Below are 14,659 nucleotides of genomic sequence, written 5' to 3'. Positions count from 1 at the left end.
TGTATCACCAGCCTCTTCTAACAATAAAACCCCTTTCATATACTAATTTTATTAGTAATATAAACATATTGCTTGGTCTCTGCTAGCTAGGTGGTAGTTTTCACCCCACTTCTTGAATGCTGTATTCAAAAAATGCAAATACACTCTATCTCTCTTACGTATCAAAATTAGTACACACCAAAGCACCCAGACTAGCTGGCTTTAATCCAATTAAAACACACCCACAGACTAAACCTCTATTTTAAAAGAAAAATATTTTCCAATAATATATACATTAATAGCTTCATGACACCAGGTAAGGAAGGCAGATTTCCTCCCCCAAAAGACATTAGTGAACCAGACGGGTTTTTACAACAATTGATGATAGTTTCATGGTCACCATGAATGAGACTGGCTTTATATTCCAGATTTATTAACTGAATTTAAATTCCACCAGCTGCTGCTCTGATGTTCTTAGAGCATTAGCTTGGGCCTCGGGTTACTAATCCAGAAACATTACCACTCCACATTACCCATTACCACTTATGCCACCACCCCTCCCGGTGTCTATAACTATCCTCATCATTATCTACTACTTTGCCAAATTTCATAACATTTGCAAACTTTATAATGCTGCTCCTACACCTGAGTCTAGGTCATTTATGAAAATTAAAAAAAGTAGTGGGCCCAAAACTTGAGGTGCACCACTGCAAACCAATTCCCAATCTGAAAAGCATTCATCCACCACCACCCTTTGTTTCCTGCCACTGAGCCAATTCCAGATCAATACTACCCGTTTCCTTTTAATTTCGTAGGCCTCTATCAATATAACAAGCCTCCTTTGTAGCATTTTGTCAAATGCTCCCCAAAAGTCCATAATAGCAACTACTTTGCTCAACCTTGTTTGTTACCTCATCAAAGAATTCAATTATGTTAGTCAGACACAGTTTGTTTTTAACGTTCCACATTGGCTCTTCTTGATTAACCCATGCCTTTCCAAATAAAAGCTTATTTTGTCCCTGATAATGGTTTCCAAGAACTTCCCCATGTTAGGCTAACTGGCCTGCCGTTTCCTGTCATCTCTGCCCTTTCTTCAATACTGGTATAACATTAGCAACCTACCAGTGCTCTGATATTACTTCTGTATCCAATGAGGATTGAAAGATTGTGACCAGTGCCTCTGTTATTTCTGCCTTTGCTTTTTTTTTTCAGTAACTAAGGATACATTCCACCCATACCAAATGACTTCAAAACATCCAATTTTGTTAATCTTTTTAGTGCATCCTCTCTATTACAATCCTGTTCATAACTTCCCCATCTCTTTTCATGTAACACTCACAGCATCTGCTTTCTTTGTGACGACAGATGCACAGTCCTCGTTTAATAATGTAGCCAAGTTTTTTATATCTTGTAGTCTCTTAAGAGTTCTCGCATTCCCCTCCCCAACTCCCTGCTAGTTTTGAAGATGTGTGCCAAACAATATACCTGCAGCTTTTGACCATAAACTGAAGAGCCTCCCAGGGGAGAGTCAGAGGTCAGTCCCCGAGGTAGAAAGGCCCAGCAATGACTCCTGAGTTCAGTCACTCAGTTGCTGTTATAGGCAAGTGCCCTGAATTACATTGGCTTAGGGCAGAGTCCCTGAACTTAGCATTCATTAAGGACCAGTTTTGAAATACGTTTAGCTGTCAAAGCGTTGGTGGTTCTAGAGAGAAAGCTTTGCTGTCAATGTCCCCTTTAAAGATCAATGAGTCAGAGAGTTGAAATGTTCCAGAAGTGACGAACAATAGATCCAAATAGGAACATAGGAATAGTTGGATGAAAAAAGAGCAAAGCTCATCCTGGTAGTCAAACAGTTGCCATAATAATGCAGTTGTTGACTAATCGTAGCAATCAATCTCTATAATTAGTCTACAACAAAACCAGACATGAGGCAAAGAAAATCCCCAGTGGTGGAGAGTTTTGGAAACCATAGGCCCAAAGTCACGCTGCACTCAACACATGTCTTGTCTCAAATTTCTCTTATACTGAATTCCAAAATGTTATATTTTGGAAGAAGGCATGGCCATCTGGAATGTAGAAACTGTGCTTAGATTTTACTTAATCAAATTTTCATGATTAATATTAATTATTATAACTAAGGTCATAGTAGGGAGAGAGCTCAGATATCAAAATTCCCCAAGAAAGGAAATTGTGTTATTTAGTTGCAGTAATAGATAATGGAACTGTTCTAATTATATTTTCTGTGTCTGTGGATGTAGTGTAAATGCAGCTTGTGAATACAAACTTGTGCAAAAAAATGTGCACTTCAAGCCTGGAGAGATCAGAAGACACTTCATTGAAGTGCCCCAAGGGGCTACCTGGGCTGGTAGGTGTCACATTTCGTGGAATTTTAAGAGTTTATATCTATAATGAATGCAATTTTTTAAAAATCTGAAAAAATTGATAGAGTAACAGTAGGGTTAAGAATGTCTTGTTGCAGCTCTTTCTTAAATGTATCCCTGGGGTATAGGTGTCGCTGACAAGGCTGACATTTATTGCCCATTGTTAATCAGACGGAGAAGATGGTAATGAGCCACCACCTTGAACTGCTGAAGTCCATGTGGTGAAGGCACTCCCACAGTGTTAAGTAGACTGTGTTTATGCCTCATTTTGTTGCATGTAAAGGGCAGAGGCTGTGTGGAAAATGCTCGATTTGAGGCAACATTGATCGGGTGAGCTCTGCCTTGGAAGATGCGAATGTACACGGTTTGTTGTTAAATACATAGTGATTGGTAACATAACATGGTTATTTTGGTACATCTCAGCAAGCCTTTAAAATGTTTACATGTAGGTAAATCCTTACTGTAATTAGACAAGCAATCCATTCATTCCAGTTCTGACCCGGAATGCACAGTCTGAAAGGATGGCGGGAGCAGGCTCAATAATAACTTTGAAAAGATTTTTGAATAAATAGTTGGAAAGGGAAGAACTTCCAGGGTTACAGGAAAAATAAAACAGGGCAGTGGGATTAACTGGACAGCCCCTTCAAAGATGGAATTTTGCAGCACAGGAGGCCATTCAGTGACCCATATAAATACTGTGGCTACAAGAGCAGGTCAGAGGCTAGGAATCCTGCAGTGAGTAACTCACCTTCTGACTCCCCAAAGCCTGTCCACCATCCACAAGGTACGAATCAGGAGTGTGATGGAATACTCTCCACTTGCCTGAATGAGTGCAGCTCCCCCAACACTCAGAAAGCTTGAAGTGACCCAGGATAAAGCAGCCCACTTGATTGGCACCCCTTCCACAAACATTCACTCCCTCCAGCATCAACGCACAGTGGCAGCAGTGTGTACCATCTAAAAGATGCACTGCAGAAACTAAACAAACCTCCTCAGACAGCACCTTCCAAACCCACGACCACTACCATCTGGAAGGACAAGGGCGGCACCGCGCATAAATCATCTAAATCATCAGATACACTTCCTCTAGAGTAGAGGAAGTTCCCCTCCAAGCCATCTACCATCCTAACTTGGAAATATGTCACCGTTCCTTCACTGTCGCTGGATCAAAATCATGGAACTCCCTCCCTAACAGCACTGTGGGTGTATTACACCACATGGACTGCAGCAGTTCAAGAAGGCAGCTCATCAAGGCACCTTCTCAAGGGCAATTACAGATGGGCAGTAAATGCTGGCCCAGCCAGCAACACCTACACCCCATAAATGAAAAAGAAAAATGCAAGTCTGAAGACATTGCTGATTACTGCTTCTCACTACAATATACTTTCAATATCTACTATACAACACAGCTTTATCATGTTATTTCAATACCTCAAGAAACTCATAAAACATCAAGATAGAATGGGAATAATAAGTAAGTAGACAAAAGGACAATATTGAAGTCAATGGAAAAGACTCTTGAGAATCATGTGCCACGTAAAGCAGGTTACTGATTCACTATGAGCCCATTATGTACACCGGCCCGGGAACCTCACCCCACAAAGCCTGCTCACTGTAAACTTCCATTAGCGACAAAGTAAACAGAACTCCAGCTATGATTCCACCCTCTGTTTGCAAGATAGTTATGGATGACAAAGGCCATCTAGCCTAGTTCATCTCATCCATCCCTGAATGACATACGAACATACGGATGAGGAACAGGAGTAGGCCATTCTGCTCCTCGAGCCTGCTCTGCCATTTGATAACTTTGCTTACATTATACCAGTGACTACAACTCAAAAGCATAGAATTGGCTGTAAAGCGAATTGGGACATCTTGAAAGGTGAGGAGGTAAGGTACTCACCGCAGGGTTCCTAGCTTCTGACCTGCTCTTATAGCCACAGTATTTACATGGCTAGTCCAGTTCAGCTTCTGGCCACTGGTAACCCCTAAGATGTTGATAGTGGGGATTCAGCGATGTTAATGCCATTAAATGTCAACCGGCGATGGTTAGATTCTCACTTATTGGAGATGGTCATTGCCTGGCACTAATGTGGCGCAAATGTTACTTGCCAGTTGTCAGCCCAAGCCCAAGGGCCTCATCCCATTGCTTTAGGAAGCTCACCATGCGGGAAACACAACAAACAAACCTGTGCAGAGTTTGCTCGTGATTTTCCAGAGGCTTCGCTCATTCAAAGGCACTTAGTGCCTAATCCAGAGACTAGGTATTGGACAGGTGGGGTGCCCACCAAGAGCCACCCCTACCCTTGTTGCTGACTTCCCCTCAACCAAGTCCAGGTCTTGCTGAATGTGGCCATGGACTGCTTCAGTCTCTGAGGAGTCACAAATGGTACTGAACATTGTGCTTTCATCAGTCAACATCCTCACATCTGACCCTTTGATAGAAGGAAGGTCATTGATGAAGTATCTGAAAATACTTGGGCCTAGGACACTATACTGAGGAACTCCAGCAGTGGTGTCCTGGAACTGAGATGACTGACCTCCAACAACCACAACCATCTTCCTTTGTGCTCGGTGTGACTCCGACCAGTGGAGAGCTTTCCCTCTGATTCCCATTGAGCCCAGTTTTGCTAGGGCTCCTTGACACCACACTGGGTAAAATGCTGCCTTGTTGTCCGGGGCAGTCACTCTCACTTTACCTCTTGGGTTCAGCTCTTTTGTCCATGTTTGAACCAAGGCTGTGGTGAGTTCAGGAGCTGATCCAGAAAACATAGATACAGTTGTGAACCATACGGTTTTTGTCCTCTGGCCCCTTAAAAGTTGTGTTGCACAGAGACACTGGAGGACTCTAATGCTTCTCACTGAAGGTGAAGACCTATGTTGTTCAATCATTCCAGTTTGTTGCTGGGAAATCATTTTACCTTTCTACCCTGTGGGATTACTGATAATATAGAATCCAATTACACCCCTTGTATGAAATAATTAAATTGAATAATATCATGCACCCAGGCAGGAAGAATTCTCATACTTCTACAGAATGGAAAAGATCTTAAGCAGTTTGTCTGGTTGCAAGTATTGAACCTTTCCCCCAAGTATGAATTTCTGTCACCGTGTCCATATGATGCAATGTGCAGAACATGTTAATGAGGGTTCAGGAAGTCACCGAAATCAGTGTCATCGTCTGCACAGTGTTATAAATAACTGAGGGGACACATTCCTGTCAAATTAACAATATTGCACGAAGCTGTTAAAGTAAAATTTGTACTCTCTGGTTTTTTTTAATAGTCAAGGTGGGATCACGATAGGGTGCAAGCAAACTAGCATTGCATTATATCATTGCTGCTCTTAAAATTAATTACCCATGCTGCACATATATCAGATGATATTTGTAACCAGATGCCAACAATGGGCGTCGTCGTTTTACTAGGACATTTTGTGAATTGATTGGTAAATCTTGAAAGGGAAAAGAACATTATGCATAATGATCCAGGCAAGTGGGAGGGTTAAATTGACAGAGAGGAATAAGGGGCCTGGAAACAGGAGAAGCACTGGGGCCCATGATTTTTTTCCCTGGCCCTGCCACTTTATTTGGAGAGTGGAACGGTCTTCCTCAGGATGGAGAACCCCAGGGGTGGAAATCCCGCCTGCCGAGACTGCTGGCCAATCAGAGGCCAGCAGCTATATTGAACAGCAGTGCCCCCGGGTAGGCAGTGGCTGCTGCTGGTATAGCACCTATCCGAGGCCTAGATGCTGGATCCCAGGCCACAAGTGGGTGATGATGGGGTGGGGTCGTGGTTGAGGGGAAGTCAGCAACAAGGGCGGGGGTGGCTCTTGGTGGGCACCCCACCTGTCCAATACCTGGTCTCTGGATTAGGCACTAAGTGCCTTTGAATGAGCGAAGCCTCTGGAAAATCGCGAGCAAACCCTGTACAGGTTTCTTTGTTATGTTTCCTGCATGGTGAGTTTCCTAAAGCAATGGGATGAGGCCCTTAAGCGTGCTTTAATTGTGTGTTTATTTGCAGGGTGTCCGCAGAAGTGTATCAGTATTTACAGCCGGTCCCTGAGGATGTGTCAGTATTTAAGAGGGTGTCAGTATTTACAGAGGGCTCCTGGGAGTGTGTCAGTATTTACAGAGGGCTCCTGGGAGTGTGTCAGTATTTACAGAGGGCTCCTGGGAGTGTGTCAGTATTTACAGAGGGCTCCTGGGAGTGTGTCAGTATTTACAGAGGGCTCCTGGGAGTGTGTCAGTATTTACAGGGGGCTCCTGGGAGTGTGTCAGTATTTACAGGGGGCTCCTGGGAGTGTGTCAGTATTTACAGGGGGCTCCTGGGAGTGTGTCAGTATTTACAAAGGGCCCTGGGAGTGTGTCAGTATTTACAGGGGGCTCCTGGGAGTGTGTCAGTATTTACAGGAGGCTCCTGGGAGTGTGTCAGTATTTACAGAGGGCTCCTTGGAGTGTGTCAGTATTTACAGGGCGTTCCTGGGAGTGTGTCAGTATTTACAGGGGGTTCCTGGGAGTGTGTCAGTGTTTTCAGGGGGCTCCTGGGAGTGTGTCAGTATTTACAGGGGGCTTCTGGGAGTGTGTCGGTATTTACAGGGGGCTCCTGGGAGTGTGTCAGTATTTACAGGAGGCTCCTGGGAGTGTGTCAGTATTTACAGGGGGCTCCTGGGAGTGTGTCAGTATTTACAGGAGGCTCCTGGGAGTGTGTCAGTATTTACAGGGGGTTCGTGGGAGTGGTATCAGTATTTGCAGGGGGGCGCCTGGGAGTGTGTCAGTATTTATAGGGGGTTCCTGGGAGTGGTGTCAGTATTTACAGGAGATGCCTGGGAGTGTGTCAGTATTTACAGGGAATGCCTGGGAGTGGTATCAGTATTTACAGGGAATGCCTGGGAGTGGTATCAGTATTTACAGGGAATGCCTGGGAGTGTGTCAGTATTTGCAGGGGGGCGCCTGGGAGTGTGTCAGTATTTGCAGGGGGGCGCCTGGGAATGTGTCAGTATTTACAGGGGGGCGCCTGGGAGTGTGTCAGTATTTACAGGGGGGCGCCTGGGAGTGTGTCAGTATTTACAGGGAGGCGCCTGGGAATGTGTCAGTATTTACAGGGGGGCGCCTGGGAGTGTGTCAGTATTTACAGGGGGGCGCCTGGGAGTGTGTCAGTACTTACAGGGGGGCGCCTGGGAGTGTGTCAGTATTTACAGGGAGGCGCCTGGGAGTGTGTCAGTATTTACAGGGGGGCGCCTGGGAGTGTGTCAGTATTTACAGGGGGGCGCCTGGGAGTGTGTCAGTATTTACAGGGGGGCGCCTGGGAGTGTGTCAGTATTTACAGGGAGGCGCCTGGGAATGTGTCAGTATTTACAGGGGGGCGCCTGGGAGTGTGTCAGTATTTACAGGGGGCTCCTGGGAGTGTGTCAGTATTTGCAGGGGGGCGCCTGGGAATGTGTCAGTATTTACAGGGGGGCGCCTGGGAGTGTGTCAGTATTTACAGGGGGGCGCCTGGGAGTGTGTCAGTATTTACAGGGGGGCGCCTGGGAGTGTGTCAGTATTTGCAGGGGGGCGCCTGGGAATGTGTCAGTATTTGCAGGGGGGCGCCTGGGAATGTGTCAGTATTTGCAGGGGGGCGCCTGGGAATGTGTCAGTACTTGCGAGGTGCCCCTGAGACTGTCAGTGTTTCGGGGTAAGGTGCTCCTGGATGTGTGTAAATATTTTCAGCAGGCCTGCCAAGGAGTGTGAAGCTCCATTAAACATGAAAACAGCATGATCTATCGGCACTGCTGAGCACTGTAGCTAGCACGGGATCACCCTGCTCAACACAGCAGTGTAAAAGTTAACTTAGTGAACCTCACTGGGGACTTGCTTTATTTCAGAAATAAGCCTGACTTCAAAATCAGAAGATACAACCTCTGAGTTTGTGGTGCATGCGATCCAGTTGCGGAAACAGATGGCCTTTCGGGTGCAGGAGTTCTACCGTCACCTGTACCTGTCAGAAAAGGCCTCTGCGGCTGATGCATTTCCAGTTCAGGTGAGTACTGCTGCACTAATGGTGATTCTGGGCCATGGATTGAGGCATAAATGTACATCAGCTTGTATCAGAGGAGGAATTGGCTTTCAGTTGTAACCAAAGACTTGGGTAGTTGATGCTTTTTTAAGAAAGTGAGAAGAGGAGATTTGTAGCCTTTGTACCTTTCAATTCGATTATTGCTGATCAGTATTCTAATTCCTTTTACCCACACTTGATACTCTTACCCATTAAAAAATTGTCAATCTCAGTCCTAAATTTCTGTTCTTGCCTCTGCCCCCCCTCCACTCTCACAGCGTCCCCAGCTTTTTGAAGGAGGGTGTGTTCCTGCTTTCCGCTACCCTTTGTGTGAAAAAATGCTCCCTGATTTCAACCCTGGACAGCCCAGCAGCTTCACTATGTTCACTTGTTCTGTACTCATTAGAATTGCATAAATTACAGGTAGCCTGACAGAGGTCACTCAGTTCTGAATGATTACAATAGGATGTATAATGACAGATTGGTTCCACTGGTCTGCAAGACAATAACGAGGGGACAAATTTAAGATGATCACAAAATGTCAAAGGGAAGTTATTAGAAAAATAAAGTCTTTACACAGGGGGTGGTGAGAATGTAAAATTCCCTGCTTCAGACTGCTTTTGAAACGGAGTCCATTAATTCTTTTAACACAACGTGAGATAATTGCTTTAAAAAAGAGTATTATAAGTTATAAGAGGTGAGCAGAAGACTGGAAATTACAGGAAGCAACTCTTGGGCAAAATAACCACTATGGACTTGATGGGCCTCAAAGCTCCTTTCAATGTTGCACGTTTTTGTGTTGGTGGATAACAAACCAGTAATTGGGAGCAAATTCCAGAGAGGAAATAGAATTGAAAAGCAGAGAGGCTATGTTAACATAGAAAATAGGAGCAAGAGTAGGCCATTCGGCCCTTCGATCCTGTTCCGCCATTCATTATGATCATGGCTGATCATCCAACTCAATAGCCTGCTCTCGCTTTCTCCCCATATCCTTTGATCCCTTTCGCCCCAAGAGCTATATCTAACTTGTTCTTGAAAACATACAATGTTTTGGCCTCAACTGCTTTCTGTGGCAGCAAATTCCACAGGCTCACCACTCTCTGGGTGAAGAAATTTCTCCTCATCTCAGTCCTAAATGGTCTACCCCGTATCCTCAGACTGTGACCCCTGGTTCTGGACTCCCCCACCATCGGGAACATCCTTCCTGCATCTACCCTGTCTAGACCTGTTAGAATTTTATAGGTTTCTATGAGATCCCCCCCTCATCCTTATGAACTCCAGCGAATATAATCCTAACCAACTCAATCTCTCCTCATATGTCAGCCCCACCAACCCAGGAATCAGTCTGGTAAACCTTTGCTGCACTCCCTCTATAGCAAGAACATCCTTCCTCAGATAAGGAGACCAAAACTGCACACAATATTCCAGGTATGGTCTCACCAAGGCCCTGTATAATTGCAGCAAGACATCCCTGTTCCTGTACTCGAATCCTCTGGCTATGAAGGCCAACATACCATTTGCCACCTTTACATCCTGCTGCACCTGCATGCTTACCTTCAGCGACTGGTGTACGAGGACACCCAGGTCTCGTTGTACATTCCCCTCTCTCAATTTATAGCCATTCAGATAATAATCTGCCTTCCTGTTTTTGCTACCAAAGTTGATAACCTCACATTTATCCACATTATACTGCATCTGTCATGCATTTGCCGACTCACTCAGCTTGTCCAAATCACACTGAAGCATCTCTGCATCCTCCTTACAGCTCACCCTCCCGCCCAGCTTTGTGTCATCTGCAAATTAGGAGATATTACATTTAGTTCCCTCATCTAAATCATTAATATATATTGTGAATAACAGGTCCTAGCACCGATCCCTGCAGTACCTCACTAGTCACTGCCTGCCATTCGGAAAAAGACCCGTTTATTCCTACTCTTTGTTTCCTGTCTGCCAACCAGTTTTCTATCCCTCTCAATACACTACGCCCAATCCCATGCACTTTAATTTTACACGCTAATCTCTTATGTGGGACTTTGTCGAAAGTCTTCTGAAAGTCCAAATAAATCATATCCACTGGCTCCCCCTCATCAACTCTATGAGTTACATCTTTGGAAGATTCCAGTAGATTTATCAAGCATGATTTCTCTTTCATAAATCCATGCTGACTCTGTCCGATTCTGCCACTGTTTTCCAAGTGCTCAGCTATTAAATCTTTTATAATGGACTCTAGAATTTCCCCCACTACCGACGTCAGACTGACTGGTCTATAATTCCCTGTTTTCTCTCTACTTCCCTTTTTAAATATTGGGGTTACATTAGCTACCCTCCAATCTGTAGGAACTGTTCCAGAATCTATAGAATCTCGGAAGATGACCACCAATGCATCCACTATTTCTAGGGCCACTTCCTTAAGTACTCGGAATGTAGATTATCAGGCCCTGGGGATTTATCGGCCTTCAATCCCATCAATTTCCCCAATAACATTTCCCTACTAATACTGATTTCTTTCAGTTCCTCCCTCTCACTAAACCTTGTGTTCCCCAACATTTCTGGTATGTTATTTGTGTCCTCCTTTGTGAAGGCAGAACCAAAGTATGTATTTAGTTGGTCAGCCATTTCTTTTTTCCCCATTATAAATTCCCCTGTTTCTGCCTGTAAGGGACCTACATTTGTCTTCACCGGTCTTTTTCTCTTCACATACCTATAGAAACTTTTACAGTCAGTTTTTATGTTCCCTGCAAGCTTACTCGCGTACTCTATTTTCCCCTTCTTGATCAATCCCTTGGTCCTCCTTTGCTGAATTCTAAACTGCTCCTAATCCTCAGGTCTGGTGTTTTTTTTTAGCCAATTTGTATGCCTCGTGTAGAACCTTTGTTAGACCACGCTTGGAGTAGAGTGCACAGTTCTGGTCTCCATGTTTTAACAATGACTTGGAGGCACTGAAGAAGGTGCAAAAGAGATTGACACGATTGATAACCTGAAGTGAGAGGATACGTTTTTCAGGAAAGGCTGAACAAGCTGCGGCTCTTTCCTCTAGCTGAGGAGCAACCTGATAGAGATCTTTAAGATAATGGAAGGGTTTGGTAAGGTAGATGTAGAGAAAACATTTCCACTTGTTGGGGAAACTAAAACTAGAGGCCACCAATATAAGATAGAAACAAATCCGATACGGAATTCAGGTGACGCCTCTTTTCCCCAGAGGATGGAACACCAGGAAGTAATTGGGTGAATAGCATAGATGCATTTAAAGGCAACTACAAGGTAAGTCCATGAGGGAGAAAGTATGCTCTTGGGGTTGTATGAAGGTAGGGCAGGAGAAAGCTCTTGCGTAGCATAAATTGCGACATAGACCAATTGGACCAAAAGGCCTCTTTCTGTGTTGTACGTTTGATCTAATTCAATGAACGGGTTAGAGGTGGATCATGTAAAGGCGAAGGTTGTGAGGAAATTGGAAGGATAATCAATGAAGTTTCCCAGGGCAGAGTAGAGGAGGCAACAGTACCAATACAGTGATAAATGTAATGGAGAAGAGGTTGGGGAGGGGCAGGTTATAGTTTTAGAATGGAGGTAATAGCTGGGAGCCAGGATAGCAGAAATGTGTGGAGTTAAGTGGGGAGCTGTTGACAGTGAGAATTTCAGCCAGGTAGAGGATAGGGCGATGGCACATGGGAATAATGGCGCAACTCAAGGAGGAAGCAGAGGACCAGTGGACGTCCTGATGAGAGATGGAGGATTTGGGGACTGAACAACCCCAGTGAAAAGGGATTAGCTGGGGGCCAGTGAAACAGAACTGCGTCAGGAAAGTCACAGACAGGATTGGGAAGGGACTGGGCAAAGGAGAACCGAATAGAAGAATGAAGATAGGACAGGATTAGTTCAAAGGGATGGGAGCAGATCATTTTCCTGGTTTGGACGGTCCTGTTTGTGTGTCCTGGAGGAAGTAGAAATGGGATGTGGGGAATCAGTGGCGGTGCGGCACTAGGGGCGCAGGAGATTTCTGGAAGAGATGACATCAGTGACGGTCTGGAAGGGATGGTTTGATTTTCAGTGGGAATGGGGTGGGCCAGAAGATGTAGCCACAGGTGTCAAGTTGGTAAAGCCTGGGCTGGGTAAGCTCCTGACTTACAACAATTTAGTGAGACTCATTTAGGAGTTCGCTTTTCTCTCAGCTTCTGGTTCTGATGAAGGATCCATATGCAAAACCTTTAACCTGCCTTCTCCCCTCACTGACAGCTGCTGTGTATTTAGAGCATCTTCTGTTTTTCATTTCGAAGTTTGCTATTTCACTTTATTTGTAGTTAAAGTTTTATCGTGAAATGCCACAAAGCTTTGAAAGCAGTGAGATTTGTTGGAAGCCTCTGATTCATTCGTACCTCTCTCTGCACATCGACAATTGTTGAGCAAAGTACATGTACAATGAGAGTGGCCTTGTTGGATTCATTGCCTCTGGTGTATTTCTATAACCATTTAATACTTTATAGGAAGAAAAGACCATTGAAATTTGCATTGCACGTTGGTGGTCTAGCCTGAGACATACTACCATCGACTACGTCATTTCATTCCATGGATTGAAGTGTAACAGTGACACATTACACATTGTAAGTATTGTCCTCTGCACATTTTATTTACAGTTTTAATGATCAACATTATGCTCGACTTGGATTGTGTTGAGTAACTGTTTGAGAGAGAATTGGATTAATTAAAAATCTGTACAAAAGGTGGTGAAATATTGACCAAGACACTAGAGAAAACTCCCCTGCTTTACTTCAAAGCAATGCCGTGGAATTTATTTTTTTAATTCATTTATGGGATGTGGGCGTCGCTGGCTAAGCCAGCATTTATTGCCCTTGAGAAGGCGGTGGGTGAGCTGCCTTCTTGAACCGCTGCGGTCCCTGTGGTGGAGGTACAGTGCTGTTAGGGCCCTTGGTTTACTAATCCCATCCTAAAGACAGTGCAGCAGTTCCTCAGCACAGCACTGGAGTGCCAGCCTGGATTTTGTGCTTGAGTTTCTGAAATGGGACGAAACTGCAACCTTGTGACTTGGAGGCGAGGGTGATTCCCACTGAGCCATGACTAACACCAAATAGAAACCAGTTAGTTTTAGCATATCACTACCATCTGCTCGATTGTATCAAAATATTTCCATATCCTTCATATGGAAAAATAAACATTAAATACCAGTGAATGTAAAAGTGATGTTCACACGCGATAGATTTGATACTTAATTTAAGAGCAGACTTCCTGTCGGGTGTCATACTTTGAAAGTAACCGCTTGCTGACAGCAACATTAATGCTGTAAGACACATGGGTTTAAGTGGCTGCTGAACTGCGAGAGTGTTTGTTTACAGTGTCAGGTGAACTCCTCGAGTGTGACATGATATGTAATCTGTATCTGTGTGTTGTGCAGTGAAATCAAACTCAACTTCACAAGACAGTTGAATAAGTTCTTGTTAGGCAAGGGAATCAAAGGTTATTGGTGGTAGATGGAAACGTGGAATTCAAAACACAAATAGATCAGCCATGATCTTACTAAATGGCAGAGCAGGCTTGCGGGGCCGATTGGCCTACTTCTGCTCCTATCTCGTGTGAACCTTCAGCTGATGGAAGTGGAGAAGTATCGTCTTTCAGTTCATTGCATCGCCTCCCTGAGAGACACAGTAGATAAACTCACCCACACTATCCACACGGATATGAAACGAAGACTTGCAGAACCTTCAGGACAGAACACGTTTCCAGGCTCAGTCATTTTGATAAATGATTCAAACTTCCACATCTGTGGCGTGGTGATATTGTCGCTGGACTAGTAATCCAGAGACCCCTAGGGACCGGGGTTCGAATCCCACCACAGCAGATGGTGGAATTTGAATCCAGTAAAAAAAAAAATCTGGAATTAAAAGTCTAATGATGACCGTGAAATCATTGTCAATCGTTGTAAAAACTCATCTGGTTTAATAATGTCCTTCAGGGAAGGAAATCTGCCTACATGACCCACCAGACCCACAACAATGTGGTTGACTCTTAAACGCCCTCTGAAATCACCTTCTCAAGGGCAATTAGGGATGGGCAATAACACAAATGCTGGTGAAGCCAGCGACACCCACATCCCATGAATGCATTAAAAAAGCTCAATATATTTCCTTAAAACGAGATTTTCCTGGATGGATTCCTGGAGGTTTTGTCGCATGACCTCCTGGCTCAAGGCCTCCTGTCCCTGTCCAATATTTTCATTACTGGAACATTTTTAAGGCTTCTATAATTTTTTTT

The 14,659-nt window shown here is 44.4% G+C and overlaps 1 protein-coding gene across 1 annotated transcript in view; it reads left to right on the top strand.

Moving 5' to 3' along the window:
* The window catches only part of LOC144684015 (tripeptidyl-peptidase 2-like), a 111,020-nt gene that overhangs the window by 64,194 nt on the left and 32,167 nt on the right, over positions 1-14,659 (top strand). Inside the window, 3 exon segments of the mRNA XM_078547706.1 lie at positions 2,238-2,344; positions 8,226-8,380; positions 12,877-12,993. Coding sequence (XP_078403832.1) covers positions 2,238-2,344; positions 8,226-8,380; positions 12,877-12,993 — 379 coding nt within the window.

The sequence above is a fragment of the Cetorhinus maximus genome, chromosome 8 (genome assembly GCF_964194155.1).
Source record: "Cetorhinus maximus chromosome 8, sCetMax3.hap1.1, whole genome shotgun sequence".
Classification (NCBI taxonomy): Eukaryota; Metazoa; Chordata; class Chondrichthyes; order Lamniformes; family Cetorhinidae; genus Cetorhinus; species Cetorhinus maximus.
This window is presented reverse-complemented; position numbering and strand designations above follow the sequence as displayed.